This window comes from Mustela erminea, chromosome X (genome assembly GCF_009829155.1).
Source record: "Mustela erminea isolate mMusErm1 chromosome X, mMusErm1.Pri, whole genome shotgun sequence".
Taxonomy (NCBI): Eukaryota; Metazoa; Chordata; class Mammalia; order Carnivora; family Mustelidae; genus Mustela; species Mustela erminea.
The window spans coordinates 126,142,614-126,155,519 of record NC_045635.1 but is presented as its reverse complement, the minus strand read 5'-3'; the positions used below and the strand labels follow the sequence as shown (position 1 = coordinate 126,155,519).

Here is a 12,906-nt window from a genome sequence, read left to right as displayed (position 1 = left end):
CAGTAGGAAAGCAAACGGTAACTGTTCTCGACCCCACCACCCTTCCCCTCACTGGGGTTCAGAAGACAGAAGCGGCAGCTCCAGACACCTCCTCCATCGCTGAACAGCAGCCGTGACTCCTCTGCTACGTGTACCTGGGGCAGAGGTGACGAAAAGGGAAAAAGCAAGCCTGTAGGTTTGATATACCATACCCTGAAGACATTTTTGCTGTTTAGCAGTGAATCGGGCCCCTTGGCATTGGTGGGGAGGGTGGGTGGTTGCAGGAGGCAAAAAAAAAAAAAAAAAATTAAAAACCTACATAGTAGTCAGCCTCAATCCTAACCGCCCCCCTCTCTGCACCTCCTTGCCTGGGTCAAGTTATCCTGGCTTGTCCATTCAGCAGTTGACTCCATCCTAACTAATGCCACTCAGACACAAACAAAATCACGCAGCACCTTCGAGTTGCCTCTTCCGCTGTATCCTAAGCAAGCTGGCCACATTAATAGAAGATACCAGATGTGCAGGGAGGCTACTCGCCAAATACAATGGAGTGGGTTGTTTGTTAGCTAAGACTGCTGTGACTCAGAAATTTAGACTGTTATAATAGAGAACAGTTTTAAAAATGTAATACTGTTTATTTAACTTCAAAAACATTTCAGCATTCTAAACATACAAAAAAAATAACAGAACGTTGCAAATCGTGTTTAGTACAGAAGGTTCTTGAACTTTCATTGATGCAGTGGCTCTTTCGCTTTGCTGACAATGAAGAGTTCCACAGTTTGTTTCAAAACAAACAGTTTAAAACTACCGCACTTAACTAAAAAGGATCCAAACACTTCTCATGCCAGCTGACCCCCCCCTTCTCCACAGCTACGAATGGCAGCAGAATGCTAGGTCACTATATACAGAAACAAGACAACCTGAAGCTAAATGGATGCCCACTGCAGTGTCCACAGGTCCAGCCTCACAGTGCACGCCCTGAGCTACAGCCCCTCCAAAAGGCATCTTCCCCACAGCCTCAACGCCAAGCAAGGAGCATCAAGAGTTTGTCTCGGTTGTTTTGTTCTTTTTTACAAACTATAGATATGTACAGTTGATAACTCAGGATTTCTAGCCAATAACCATATAGTTAACACCACCTTACAAATCAAAAAAAGAAAATGCCAGGAACATCTTTAAATGCCTTGTCACACCAACAGCAAAGTGCACAGAGTGAGGAGAACACGAGAGCCTTTTCATTTTAAAAATGTTTGGAAATATGTACAACTTTGATACAGTTTCAGGGTGCTCTGGACACCCATGGCCACTTCATGTAAACCACTGACAATTTCTAGAGCACTTTGAGAAACTACAATATGACCATGACCCAATTGTGTGATTAAACCTAACGAGGGCAACAGACACGCCTCCAATAAGAGGGGTGTCAATGTCAATGACGGCGCTCCCTACTCTAAGGTATTCACAAGGAGACAGATCAACAGTTTCTTTTATTCATCCTCCTCCTCCTCCTCCTCCTCCTCTTCCTCCTCCTCGTCGTCTTCATCATCTTCTTCCACCTTTTTCCGGGCAACTTTGGCGGGACCCTTCGCGCCATCAAACTTTCCTTTAGACTTATAGTCGGCGACATCCTGGAAAGAATGGGGACACATTCCAAATGAACAGACAAGCTCTCTTGCAGCTGTTTTAGCAAAGGCGAGAAACATGCTGTCCCCACCTCAGAACTGAAAACAACTGAGTAAGACAGGGCTGCTATTTGAAGCATTTGTTTCCAGATACACACAAATCTGGTTCTTGGCCGCTGGAATTTCAAAGTTAAGGGGTATTTAACAGGACTATCAAACTCCCTGCCCAGGGCATCCCACACGTTAGCAAACTTTTTAAGCCTGCCTGCGATTGTCCGAAAGACAAAATTCTACAGAGAAGCCTGAACAGCAGCAGTTGCGGCCGACCTTGCTGGAAGATGGGCCCTGGCACGCTGGGCTCAACTCCTCAGCTCGGCAAAGCAGCACACCCCCAGCCCACCCATACCCAGGGTGTAGCTTGGTATAGCCTGGGCACACCCGGGCCCGTCTCACCTTCTCGTACTTCTCCTTCAGCTTCGCTGCCTTATTGTTGTAAGGTTGCTTCTCACCATCACTTAAGTTATTCCACATCTCACCCAGCTTCTTTGCCACATCTCCGATGGAGATACCAGGGTTTGTAGATTTGATCTTGGGGCGGAATTCTGAACAGAACAGGAAGAATCCAGACCTTCGGGGAGAGAACTGTATAAATTAGAGGCGAGCCTGCGAAAGAAACGATGAGCTTAAGCCAAAATCCCCTGTTCCTCACCTACTTACTTCCTACCACGAGGACCGCTCCGTAAGTGGAGAAATGTGTGATACTGTACACAATGTTACAAAGTTGTGGGTTCTAGAAAGTTTAAGATGCTCCAGGAATACACTGTATTTTCTCAGTCTCTCAGTTACTGGAGAAGTGGGAGAAAAACCTAAGGACCCTGACAGCCAGAACTCGGGTGTGTCCCTCCCAGCGGCAAGGCTGCAAGCACCGCTGCAAGCACCGCTGCAAGCACACGGCTCACCAGTTACCTCAGCCTTAACATCGCACTTCCCTGGCACAGCACCTTAAAGCTCCAAGTACAGAAGGCCTGGTAGGGTTATCTTGACACCTTTAGGCAACATGCCCTCTTAAAAATCCTTCGAGTAGAAGGAAAGCTCTTAACTGTTACCCTGAACCCTATAGTCACTTACGGTGGCCTTTTGGGGGCATTAGGGTCCTTCTTCTTCTTGCCTCCCTTAGCTGGTCCATAATCCTTCATTTCCCGGTCATAACGCACTTTGTCTGCCTTTGCCATTTCATCGAATTTAGATTTCTCCTTCCCAGACATAGTCTGCAAAGAACAGGACCTGTTAAGTTCCTCGGTGCAGTGTGCAGGACTTAAACCCTTCTCCAGCTTTAAAACAGAAAAAAACATAAAAGCACACACCCAATTCTAAAGGCGGGCAAGAGGACCCCAGAAGCGAGAGAAGAGCCACCTGGGGCTACTCAGAAGGGGAGGAACCCCATGTGTGAACTCCAACCAAGGCTGCCTTGAAGGACACGAAAGAAAAGTACCTTCCACCTCTCAGAGCACTTCTTAGAAAATTCTGCAAAATTGACAGGGACTTCTGGGTTTTTCTTCTTGTGTTCCTCTCTGCATGTCTGCACGAAGAAGGCATAAGCAGACATCTTGCCCTTTGGTTTCTTGGGATCACCTTTAGCCATCCTGACTGTGATGGACGAAGGGAGAGAGACAAAGAAAAACAAATACTATTACTAGAACAGACCTTCAAGATACACCAAAGGCAGGACAACATCCAAATTAAGGTCACCGTTCAGAAGCGGCACCCCCGCCCCCCTCAACGCCATGTCTGATGCTACTGGCAGTTGAGGACAGAGTGGGGAGGGAATCAGCTTCACTGTTGCTTGTCATTTAACTTTTGACCAGCATGAAGCGCGCTGGTTTGCTAGTTACTTCTCGGAGAGTGAGAGCGATCAAGTTCTCCAAATGGGAACCGACCCAACTGGGGTGGCTCAGCGCTACATTCCAATTCAGAGCTACTACGTTTTGGAAAGTACAACCACAGAGTGGAAAGGGCGCCGGGAGGACACATTTGTAGGGGTGCAGGCGGATGACAGAAGCTTCAGACCCATGACTTAAGGCTAGCTGTCAACTGTTTAACTGCTCCGTTACAGACACAAAAATCCTGTCACTGCTGCTAAACACAAGATCAAAGCAGGAGAACTGCCAATAGGGAACATTTCAAATTTCACTATTGTTGATGCATCCCGGCTTCTAAAAATGGCTTTTGCGAGAAAGGTGATCTGGCAAGTGAGCAGCTATCCCTGTACTAGGAGTTCGAATCTGTCACTTTGTCATTATCTGAAGGGGGAGGGGATGCCAAAAAAGGCTAGTCTTGCTCATCTGTAAAGCGGAACGCATGTCCAGCCAGGAATACTTTCTCCAAAGTTTCCAAATAAAAATGCAGCTGTGGCGTGTCATCGTCCCTGTCCCACCCCCCAGCTTCCCGCCATCTTTTCCTTTTCCCACACCCAAGGTCATCATGTAAAACTAAAGCGCTCTCCTTCGCAGGGGCCGACTGAGGGGCTGCGTTAGGGCCCCGCAGTCGCTGCGCGGGTGGGGCGGGACGGGGCGCAGGGGAGCCCAGGGCTGGCAGCGGGCAGCCGGGCCGGGCCCCGTGCTGGGTCACCCGGACACCCATAATTCACCTTCCATTTTGTCAAAAGCTTCCTGATGAAAGAAACTGCCCCTGAAATCCCTCGCTGCCTCCCTCCGGGGGCGCGCGGGGCCGGGGGCGGCGGTGGCAGCGGCGCGCGGAGGGAGCGGAGCCCGGCCGGCAGCGGCAGCGGCGACGGTGGCGCCCGCCGAGCCTCCGAGCCCCGCTCGCTAAAATGGCTGATCCGCGCGCGGCCGGCGCGGGCGGCGGCGGCGAACAAAGCGGTCCGGGCCCCGCCACCGCCGTCGCCACCGCCGCCGCCGCCGCCGCCCGCGCCGGCCCCCACCCCACCCTGCCCCGCCCCGCCCGGGCCGCCCGGGGGCGCGGGGCGGCGGGGGCCGCGGGCCGGACCCCCCCGCCCGCACTCGCCCGCCGGCGCGGGGCGCACTCCTCGGGATAACAAAGGCGCCCGTGCAGCCATGACGCTCGGCCGCGCCGGGGCCCGCGGCGGCGCCCCCGGCCCTCCACGCCGCCAGTCCCGGGCCGCGGGCGCCGGGGCCGAGGTCGGAGCCCGCCCGGGCGCCCCGCCCGCCCGTCCTGCCCTCGCCGAGAGCCCGGCACCGCACCAGCTATGGTAGCAGCGGCCGCGGCGGCGGCGGCGGCCGGCGGGCAGGAGACGAGCGGGGGGCGGCCGGCCCGCGCACCCACTCCCCCCCCGCCGGCCGCCGGGCGCTCCCGCGACGGCCATGTTAATGCAGAAGCAGCAGTGCAGCCCGCGGGCCCGCGCGGCGCCGGGTCGAGCCCGGGAGCGAAGTTTGCCCGCGCCGCAGCCCCCAGCGGGCACCGGCCGCCCGCCCCTAGCCGAGTCCGTCCCGGGCCGGGAAGCACCCGGCCCCCTTCCCAGTGCCGCCGCCGCCCCACGCCGGGACGCGCGCCGCCAGAGCCCGCAGCCCGCAGCCCGCAGCCGCCCCTGGGCTCGCGCCGCCGCCGTCACCGCCGCCGCAGCTACCCCAACATCTGGCCTCTGGGGGCCTCGGCCCCTCGGCCGCTGCCCTAGAGGGGCGGGGGCAGGGCGGCGGCCGAGGGCGGCTCCCCGAAGGGGGCTCAGCCCCGACTGCGAGGAGCTGAGGATGAAGCATTGAAAAGTTGCAACACCTGAATTGCTTCTTCCTTCCCGGCCACCTAGCAAGAGGGAAGAAGGAGGAGCGGGAAGGGCGCAGGGACGACAGGCAGGGGGAGGCGGCAGCGGGGCGCGCTCGCGGCGGCGCGGGCCGGAAAGTTGTGCGGGCGCTGCGGCGGCGGCGGCGGCGGCGGGAGCGGGCGGTGCGAAACGTACCTGTATTGTTCGCTAGTCTGGGCAGCGCAGGGCACGACGCGCGGCTCAGCGCTCCCCAACCTCGCGCTAGCTGCCTCCACGAGAGCCGCCTGATTGGCCAGCGGGCTCCGCCGTTTAAAACAGCCTCCTCGCCCGGCCATTGGCCGCGGGCCTCATGCATATTAAACAGGCGCGGGCGCCTATTGGGCGCGGCCTCTGGGATCATTCATTCAAACAGAACAACCCGCCGGCGCTGGCTGCCGAGGCAAAACAGAGGGATAATAATATTCTCGCTTTCCCACACACCCCCATCCCCTCCCCGAACCGAGCTAGGATCTCAAAGGACTTTGGAGAGGCGGCCCCGCCATTCCCGGCGGCCGCGGCCTCTGGCGTGGAAGGCGAGGTCGAGCCCAGCTGCGCTGACCTCTCTGCTGCCGCCGCGGCACGGCCTGGATGCCCCTGACGCCGGCCACGGCCCTTGCTCCCTGGTCTCCCGGCACCCCATCAAGCCGGCAAAACCTCCAGGGACCGACCACCGAGGGTCCACGGTCCTCCACCTCTACCCAGATCCAGCGCAGCCCCGCGGCAGGGGCCCGGCCGCAGCTCGCTAGCTCCTCATTGCGGGTGAAAGACCGCGGTTCGCTCGCCGAGACCTCGGAGTTTAGGCGCTTGGGCCCTGTTGCCCCGCCCGAAGGGGACCTGACTCTGCTCCTGGGGATCGCGCTCCGCTAGACTCTGTGCACTAATTGCCAGAAATTCGATTTGCGCTTGCATTTGCTGAAGGGCCAAGGTAGGCGGGTTACAGAAGGAAAACGGAGTTTGGCAAAAAGCAGAAAAATTGTGAGACATTGTAGTTTTGTGGGCAGGGAGTCCCCCCTCTTAACAGCCTCAGTTCGGGTCCGCATTCCCTCTGTTCTCCTGACACACACTGAAGAGTAAAATTTCTTGTTATTAATGAATGGGCTTTGACTTGGCCTTGGCTTTGCCACTGGCTGGTGATGTGGCCTTGAGCAAGTCACTTCTAGGGGGCAGGGGTTCAAGGCAGTGGTTTTCAAAACGTCAAGGGAAGTAGTGTCTCCTCTAAGGGATGTTTGGAAGTGCCCCATGACTGGGAGTCCTTGCTGGAATTTTATAAGGGAAGGGGATGGCCAGGGATCCTAAATGTTCTGCATTGCATGCGGCAGTCACACACAAGGAAGTAATTTCCCACTCCAAATGCTAGTATCAGCCTTGTTGGGAAATATGAGGGCCCTTCCCTCTTTGAGGTACCACAAGCTTCCTGGAAAGAATGGAAGAAAAAGGACGATGACAAAAGGGGGCACATTTTAGAGACTGGAATTTGGAGAAAATAATGGAAAAAGCATCATGACTTTTTCTATAAGAAGTTCCCTTCTAAAGCACTTTAAGGACCAACATATCCAGCTACTTATAATTCCCCTATTTAGAAAAGAGACCCACCAGATGAGTTTTCCAAATGCTGTTTCCAGAAACTGTTGCTAAGTTTGAAGAGTGCAACGGAACCGACAGCACAAGGCACCTTCCTCCCGACCCCACCCAGCTCTTGCCAACTCCTCTGAGCCTCCTGGGAAGGCCCGAACCCCTCCAGCTTGCACTGCTAGGCTTCCATCATCAGGAATCCAACTGAGACCGAAGGCCAAGGTAGTTCTGCTTTTGCCGAGAGCTGACAAGTATGGGGTCACTTCCCCATGTCCCCAATTTAAAAACTTCCGGGAATGCAAACATCTTAAGGCCACCTGGTCCAATACTCTGCCCTGTTGGAGCTAGCTGAGTGGTTGCCTACCTTCTGCTTGCATACCTCCACTCATAGGGAGCTTACCACCTCCCTTTTGGGTGGGCTCTTCCATCCCAGGTAATCGCGAGCCTTGGGGTTCACCACTCTGCACACCGTACAGTTCCTTACCCTTCAGGAATTCATGGCAGGCCAGGTCTCTTCTCCACGCAAACAGCTCCAGCTTCTTCCACAATGAGGTTCTTAGGGTCTGACCTGCCCAGGCTGGTCCCTTCTCCCCTGTCTCTGCCCTTCCCAGAGGGGAGCAGGATCTCCACATGTGATCTGACCTGTATCTCCCCTCTGCCAGAGTACCCCATCCTCTCAATGTTGTCAGGCCTTTCTAGGCCCAAGATGTGAGTTGCGGTCTCGGGTGGGACAGGGGTCTCCTTCTAGTCCATCCACTGCCTGGCGTCCTAGCCACACTGGGAAGCTGCACTTAGCAGTTGGCAGGCACCAAGGGGGTGGACCAGACTGTCAACCTTCAGAGCCCAGAAGGCACTACTTGGGGGGACCCTGAGTGAATGGTGAGGTTCACGTTTACAAGCACAGGCCGTTCACAAGCAGCACATGTATACACGCTCACACCCGGGCACAGTGAGGGCATTCCCAAAGATAGCAGCTTGAAGGCCAAACCAGGGAAGGAAGCACATCCCCCATCTAGAAGAGACTGTATAGTAAGTGATGTCCAGACCCCACCCTCCCTCAAGACCCATCCTTGCCCACTCTCACCCCCAGGTTCCCAGCCCATCCACCCCCATCCCCACGCCCCCAGCCCATCCACCCCCACCCCCACCACAGCCACGGCCGTTGACCTCCTGTCGCTGCGTACTTACTTCGCAGGATGAAAGGTTTGCGCGGATTCTTCAGAGGAAGGCTTTCCATCTCAGCTCCTGCGAACACCTCTCCTTCCATCAGGCTGAAGCGCTTGTCCTGAAGCTGAAACCTATGGTCTCTGCTATCAGAACCTCACAGAACACGATTATGACATGGCTGAGCAAGGCAGAGATCTGAAGACAGTTGCCATGGTTCCCTGTTCCTTCCCCCGCCCCAACAAATGCCCATATCACCCCAACTCTCCGTGTCCTCTTCAGGTCCAATCTCCCCAGTTTCTCCATCTGTCCCTCCCAAGCCTTGGTTGGGGGGCTCCTCACAGTACTGCCCGGCCGTGGCAGCGAGCCTGAACACAGGCTGTGGCCTAGCAGGCTCCTACTTCACTAGAAACTCATAACTCAGTTTCATGTTCAGAAAGGGGGTAAGGTGACATGACGGTAGGGCTAGGAGGCCGCGGCAAGGTTGTGGCTTTGGGCTCTGTCACTGACTTTGGGTGGCCTCAGCTGTGTCACCTCACCGCTCCCAGCCTCAGTGTCCTCTAACAAAGGTAGTTTGACCCACCTATCCAGCCCAGCCACTGTGCAAGCTGCTTGTGAGGGAGGCGATGCTGGTCAGATACCTCTGAATGGGGTCTGCTTGTCACCAGTAAAAGGCCACCCAGGGAGAGCTAAAGACCGGTCTGGAAGGTGAAAAAAATGACAGAAAGTCAGGGGTGCCTAGGCATGGCCTAAACTCAGGGGCCCCAAGGCAGCCTGCCTCCACTGCAGCAAAGCCCAGGGCCCCATGGCTTGGGGGTAGCTCCAACTGATCAAGGTGATGGACGGCACTCTGGGCCTCTGCCCTGGCCCTCACTGGAAAGTACTTTAACCACATCAATGACCTCTGAGGCCCAGTATCAGGCCAAGCCCACGCACAGAGGGGCACCTCAAACCAGAATCCCTTAAGCTGCTTGGCTGCCTGGAGAGGTTAGGAAAACATTGAAAGTACATAGGAAATAGGGAAAAGTGTGGCAAACACTGTTCAAATAGGTTTTCAGTTCCTGTCAATTCAAGACCCCCAAAAGATTAAAGGCAGTCCTCATCACTCAACAACAAACATGAAAGCCTATTCTCCTCGCTTCTTTACCCCTCCGCTTCCCCAACCACCCGGCCCCCAGGAGTTCGTGGGGATGCCTGGGGCTTCAAGGTGACATCCCCGAGGCCCAAACAGGGCCGCCTCCTTTTAAGAACCCATGGAAATGCTGCCAGAGTGGATCTGGGGTGGGGCCGAGTTTTTGAATTCTTTAAACTCTGTTAAGGGAACCGCGGTGAAGATCCAACAGTGAGGCTAACCCTTTCAGTAGGGATCTAAGAGCCTTTTGTGATTCAGATCTCCACTAGCAGGGAGTCTGTAGGCCGGGCCGGGGGCCCTTGCCCTACCCTGCTTACCCCCATCTGACCCGGTGCAGGGCCTGGAGCCTCCGCGCTCCCCTCCGCCTCTGCTCTTCGGTGGAAATTGCATTCCAACGGGACTTTTTGCCACGTAGGGAGGAAAACGTTCTTGGAGGTGGGTCGGGTCTATGGCTCTTACAGGTTTGGAAAGGTGCACAGCTGGAAAGGACCTTCAGGGACCGCTAATCCGGGCTCCAACTGACGCGGCGGGGTGGGCCCAGGAGTCAGTGGCTGAGCCAGGGCCGGGCGCCTGGCCCTTAGGGTCACGCCTGGGCCCCCCCTTAATAGCTCAGCTCCACGGTGGGGTGTGCCGGCCACTGGCGAGCTGGGGACTCCGGGCTCGGAAGGGCCGCGCCAGAGGCTCGCGGGGAACCGGGCGCGTGGGGCCGGCCTGAGCGCGCTCTCCCGCCGCGAGGCCACACGCAGGTTGGGCCACCCGGGCCTCCGGGGCCGCAGCGCCGGCGTGTGCCCGGGGCTCGCCTTCCCCGCAGAGCGCGGTGCCCGGGCCTCTCTGGCCCCAGCGGCTGGAGGGAGAGCGGGGACCGCGACCCTGGAGGCGGGGAGTGGGGCAGCACCCGCGCGGTGGCCGACAGCTCCCTGCCCCGCCGCGCGTCGTGGGAACGCAGCCTTTGCCACCAGCAGCCGAGCGGGCTCTGCCCGCGGGGCAGACGGACGTGCCGCGGAGGGCGCCTGCCCTCCAGCGCGCTCGGGGCCCCCGGGGGGCTGGGGCGAGGGCCCGGGGCTCCAGGGTGGCCGCCCCGGACTCGGCCGCGCCGCGGGGTAGCTGTCCGCGGGGCGCGGGTGGCTGCTCCGGCCTCCCCGCCCCCGCCCCTGGCGCGCCGCGTGCAGAAGGGCCCTTCGGCCCTCGAGTGGTGCCGGGGCCGGCTCTGACTCACTGAGTAGCTAATGGGCCAGCACCCTCTCTCGCGGGAAAGGTACGAGCTGTATCTCTGCACCTGATCCGAAGGGATTCCTGAGGTGGGGAGAGGGGGAACCGCGGCTGCTATTTTTTAAATGCTCCCGAGTCCCTCTTCTTGGGCCTCAGTTTCCTATCGAGAGCTGGTCCCCGGGGTCCCTTAGGGCATCACCGTTCTTGGGATTGCCGGCGAGGCTTCACAAAGGGAATGACTTTCCCGTCTTCACTCACTACTACACCTCGGCCAAACAAAACAAAACAAACCTGAAAGGTGGTCCCCTGTGTGCAGCAGTACCAAGGTGAGAGAATTTTAGAAACAGCCCCACCGGATGATGAAAGAACCTGATTCTGGCGAGGATGGCGCTTGTATTGACCACACTTGGCCCCACACTTTCAATTTCAGTCTTTTCTCACTAGAGCAGCTGGAGCGGTCCTGTCACGTCAGGCCTTGCCCCTCCTCTGCTCGGGACCTTACAGCTTCGCCTCCTCTCCTCACTCTTCCCAGGGTCCGTCAGGGGCTTACACAAGCCCACCACACACACCTCTGACTCCATCTCTCGATTCTCTCCTCACCCTGCCCCCACTTCACTCAGGACCTTGCTACTTGCTGTCCCCTCTGCCTGGGACACTCTTCTCCCGTAAACCTGCAAGGCTCTCGCCCTCACCTTTTAGGTCTTTGCTCTAATGCCACCTTCCCTGCCTACTTGATTGAAAATCGAAACCTGTAACATTTATCTTGCTCATTGATGGGCTCCCCACCAGAGAGTGGCCACATGAGGGCAGGGACCTGTGTTCTATGCTGTGCAGTTTCCGCACTCTGGGTCACAGAGCAGTTACGCCATTCAAAGTGTGATCCTTCTTCATGCTGTAAAGCTGACCTTGTCAGCCCGCCAGTGGCCTCTCTTCCAACTGCAGTGAGGACAGAACTCCCTCCCCTGCCCCTGCACACAGACACACACACACTCTCACACACACACACACACACACACACACACACACACTTCTGCAGCCTCTTCTCCCTTGCCTGCCCTTCACCCTTAATGCCAGTTTCTTCCCTGGGCCAGGAGTGCACATGTATGTATGTATGTCTGCTGTTCCGCTGCCTGGACCCCGTCCCACTTCTGGGGCCCAAGGGAGTCCTACTGACCCTGGAGATCTCAGCCAGGTTACCCGCACCACCGTCCTCCACCTGAGAGGCTCCTGAGGTCCCCCGGCCACACTTTCCTTTCTCCCTCTCGTCTCCTTTGTGGCCCTTCTCCCACCCATCACTTGGCCACTGTTTGGGTGATCGCTTGTTAAATGTCTGTCTCAGCTGGGTTTCTGCCGAGCTAGCCCAGGGCCTGGGGCCAGGAAACACTCTGAAATGCTAGATGGAGGAATGAATTCCTGAGAAACTGAAGGCCTGTGTTATTGGAAGCCCAGCGCAGGGGGCACACCTCCTCTCTGGTTGCGGGCGAATGATGAGAAAACTCGAGAACGAATGCCAACTGCACAGAGGGCTTAATCCAGCCAAGCAGGGGAGTCCCTCCGTATCTACGTCACTTCTAGAGAAGGCCAAGGGCACTCCCCTTTGGGGCCTGGTGCCACGGGCAGCTCTGGGGAACTGGTGGGAGGGTGGGTTGATTTTCAGGACGAACTGGGACTTTGGCTTATAAAGGGAGTCCCATAGTCCACATAGTGTGTTTCAGCTGGGCACTGGGGGGAGAGCCAGAGCCACTCTGTCGGGCTTGGAGTCCGTGCTCTGCTACTTGCCCCTGTGTGACTTGGGCAAACTACCTCAGCTCTCTGTACATTGGTTGTCCCATTTGCAAAATGAGACTAGTAACAGTGCCCACATCATGTGAAGCGCTTAGAGCAATGCCTGACCCAAAATGAGTGCCTGAGAAGGGTTTGCTGTCATAATGGTTACCTTTGATTTCACTCTTAGTTCTTGAGACAGCTCAGAAGAGCTGCAGTTGGAGAACAACCCCACCATCTTCCCCAGCAAACCAACTCTCTCTGGGCTGTCTGTGACCTGAGCTGTTGAGTCAAGGCCAGTCGGAGCCGTGTGTCTGAGTGCGTGCACCCACATCCGCACTGGCCCACCCTCAATAAACCTGCATCACAGAAACACCTGGTGGGGTCCTGGTCTCATGTACCTGGTCCTGGATGGGGAGCGCTGAGGGGTGCTTAGGCCCTAGAACTGAGATTGTCGTGAGCAACTAGAGCAAGGACTGCGCCCCATTCATCTTGAGATGGTTCCACGTCCATGGGGCCCAGCCCGAGGCCAGACACAGGGTTTGCGGTGAGGGTTTTGCTCACTGTAGAATGAATGTGTAATATGGCTTCATGAAGTATCAGCCAAAGAGCTTTGCCTTTCCAAGTCCAAGCCAACAGACATACCAAAAGGGGACTAGCAGCCTAGGAGTGCGGGGTGGGGGCAGGGG

At 56.8% G+C, this 12,906-nt stretch overlaps 1 protein-coding gene across 3 annotated transcripts; it reads right to left on the bottom strand.

Annotated features, from left to right (window-relative positions):
- Positions 1-593: 593 nt before the first annotated feature.
- On the bottom strand, positions 594-8,253 carry HMGB3 (high mobility group box 3). Of its 3 annotated transcripts, none has more exons than XM_032331066.1 (5): positions 8,137-8,253; positions 3,094-3,248; positions 2,730-2,869; positions 2,055-2,229; positions 594-1,607 (listed from the first exon to the last, which is right to left on the bottom strand). In XM_032331066.1, the coding sequence occupies exons 1-5, from the start codon at positions 8,213-8,215 to the stop codon at positions 1,467-1,469; spliced, it is 690 nt and encodes a 229-aa protein (XP_032186957.1). In that variant the 5' UTR covers positions 8,216-8,253; the 3' UTR covers positions 594-1,466. The 3 variants fall into 3 exon arrangements, with proteins under 3 accessions (XP_032186957.1, XP_032186959.1, XP_032186958.1); XM_032331068.1 differs by lacking the exon at positions 8,137-8,253 and adding an exon at positions 5,533-5,635; XM_032331067.1 differs by lacking the exon at positions 8,137-8,253 and adding an exon at positions 5,352-5,474.
- Positions 8,254-12,906: the final 4,653 nt, after the last annotated feature.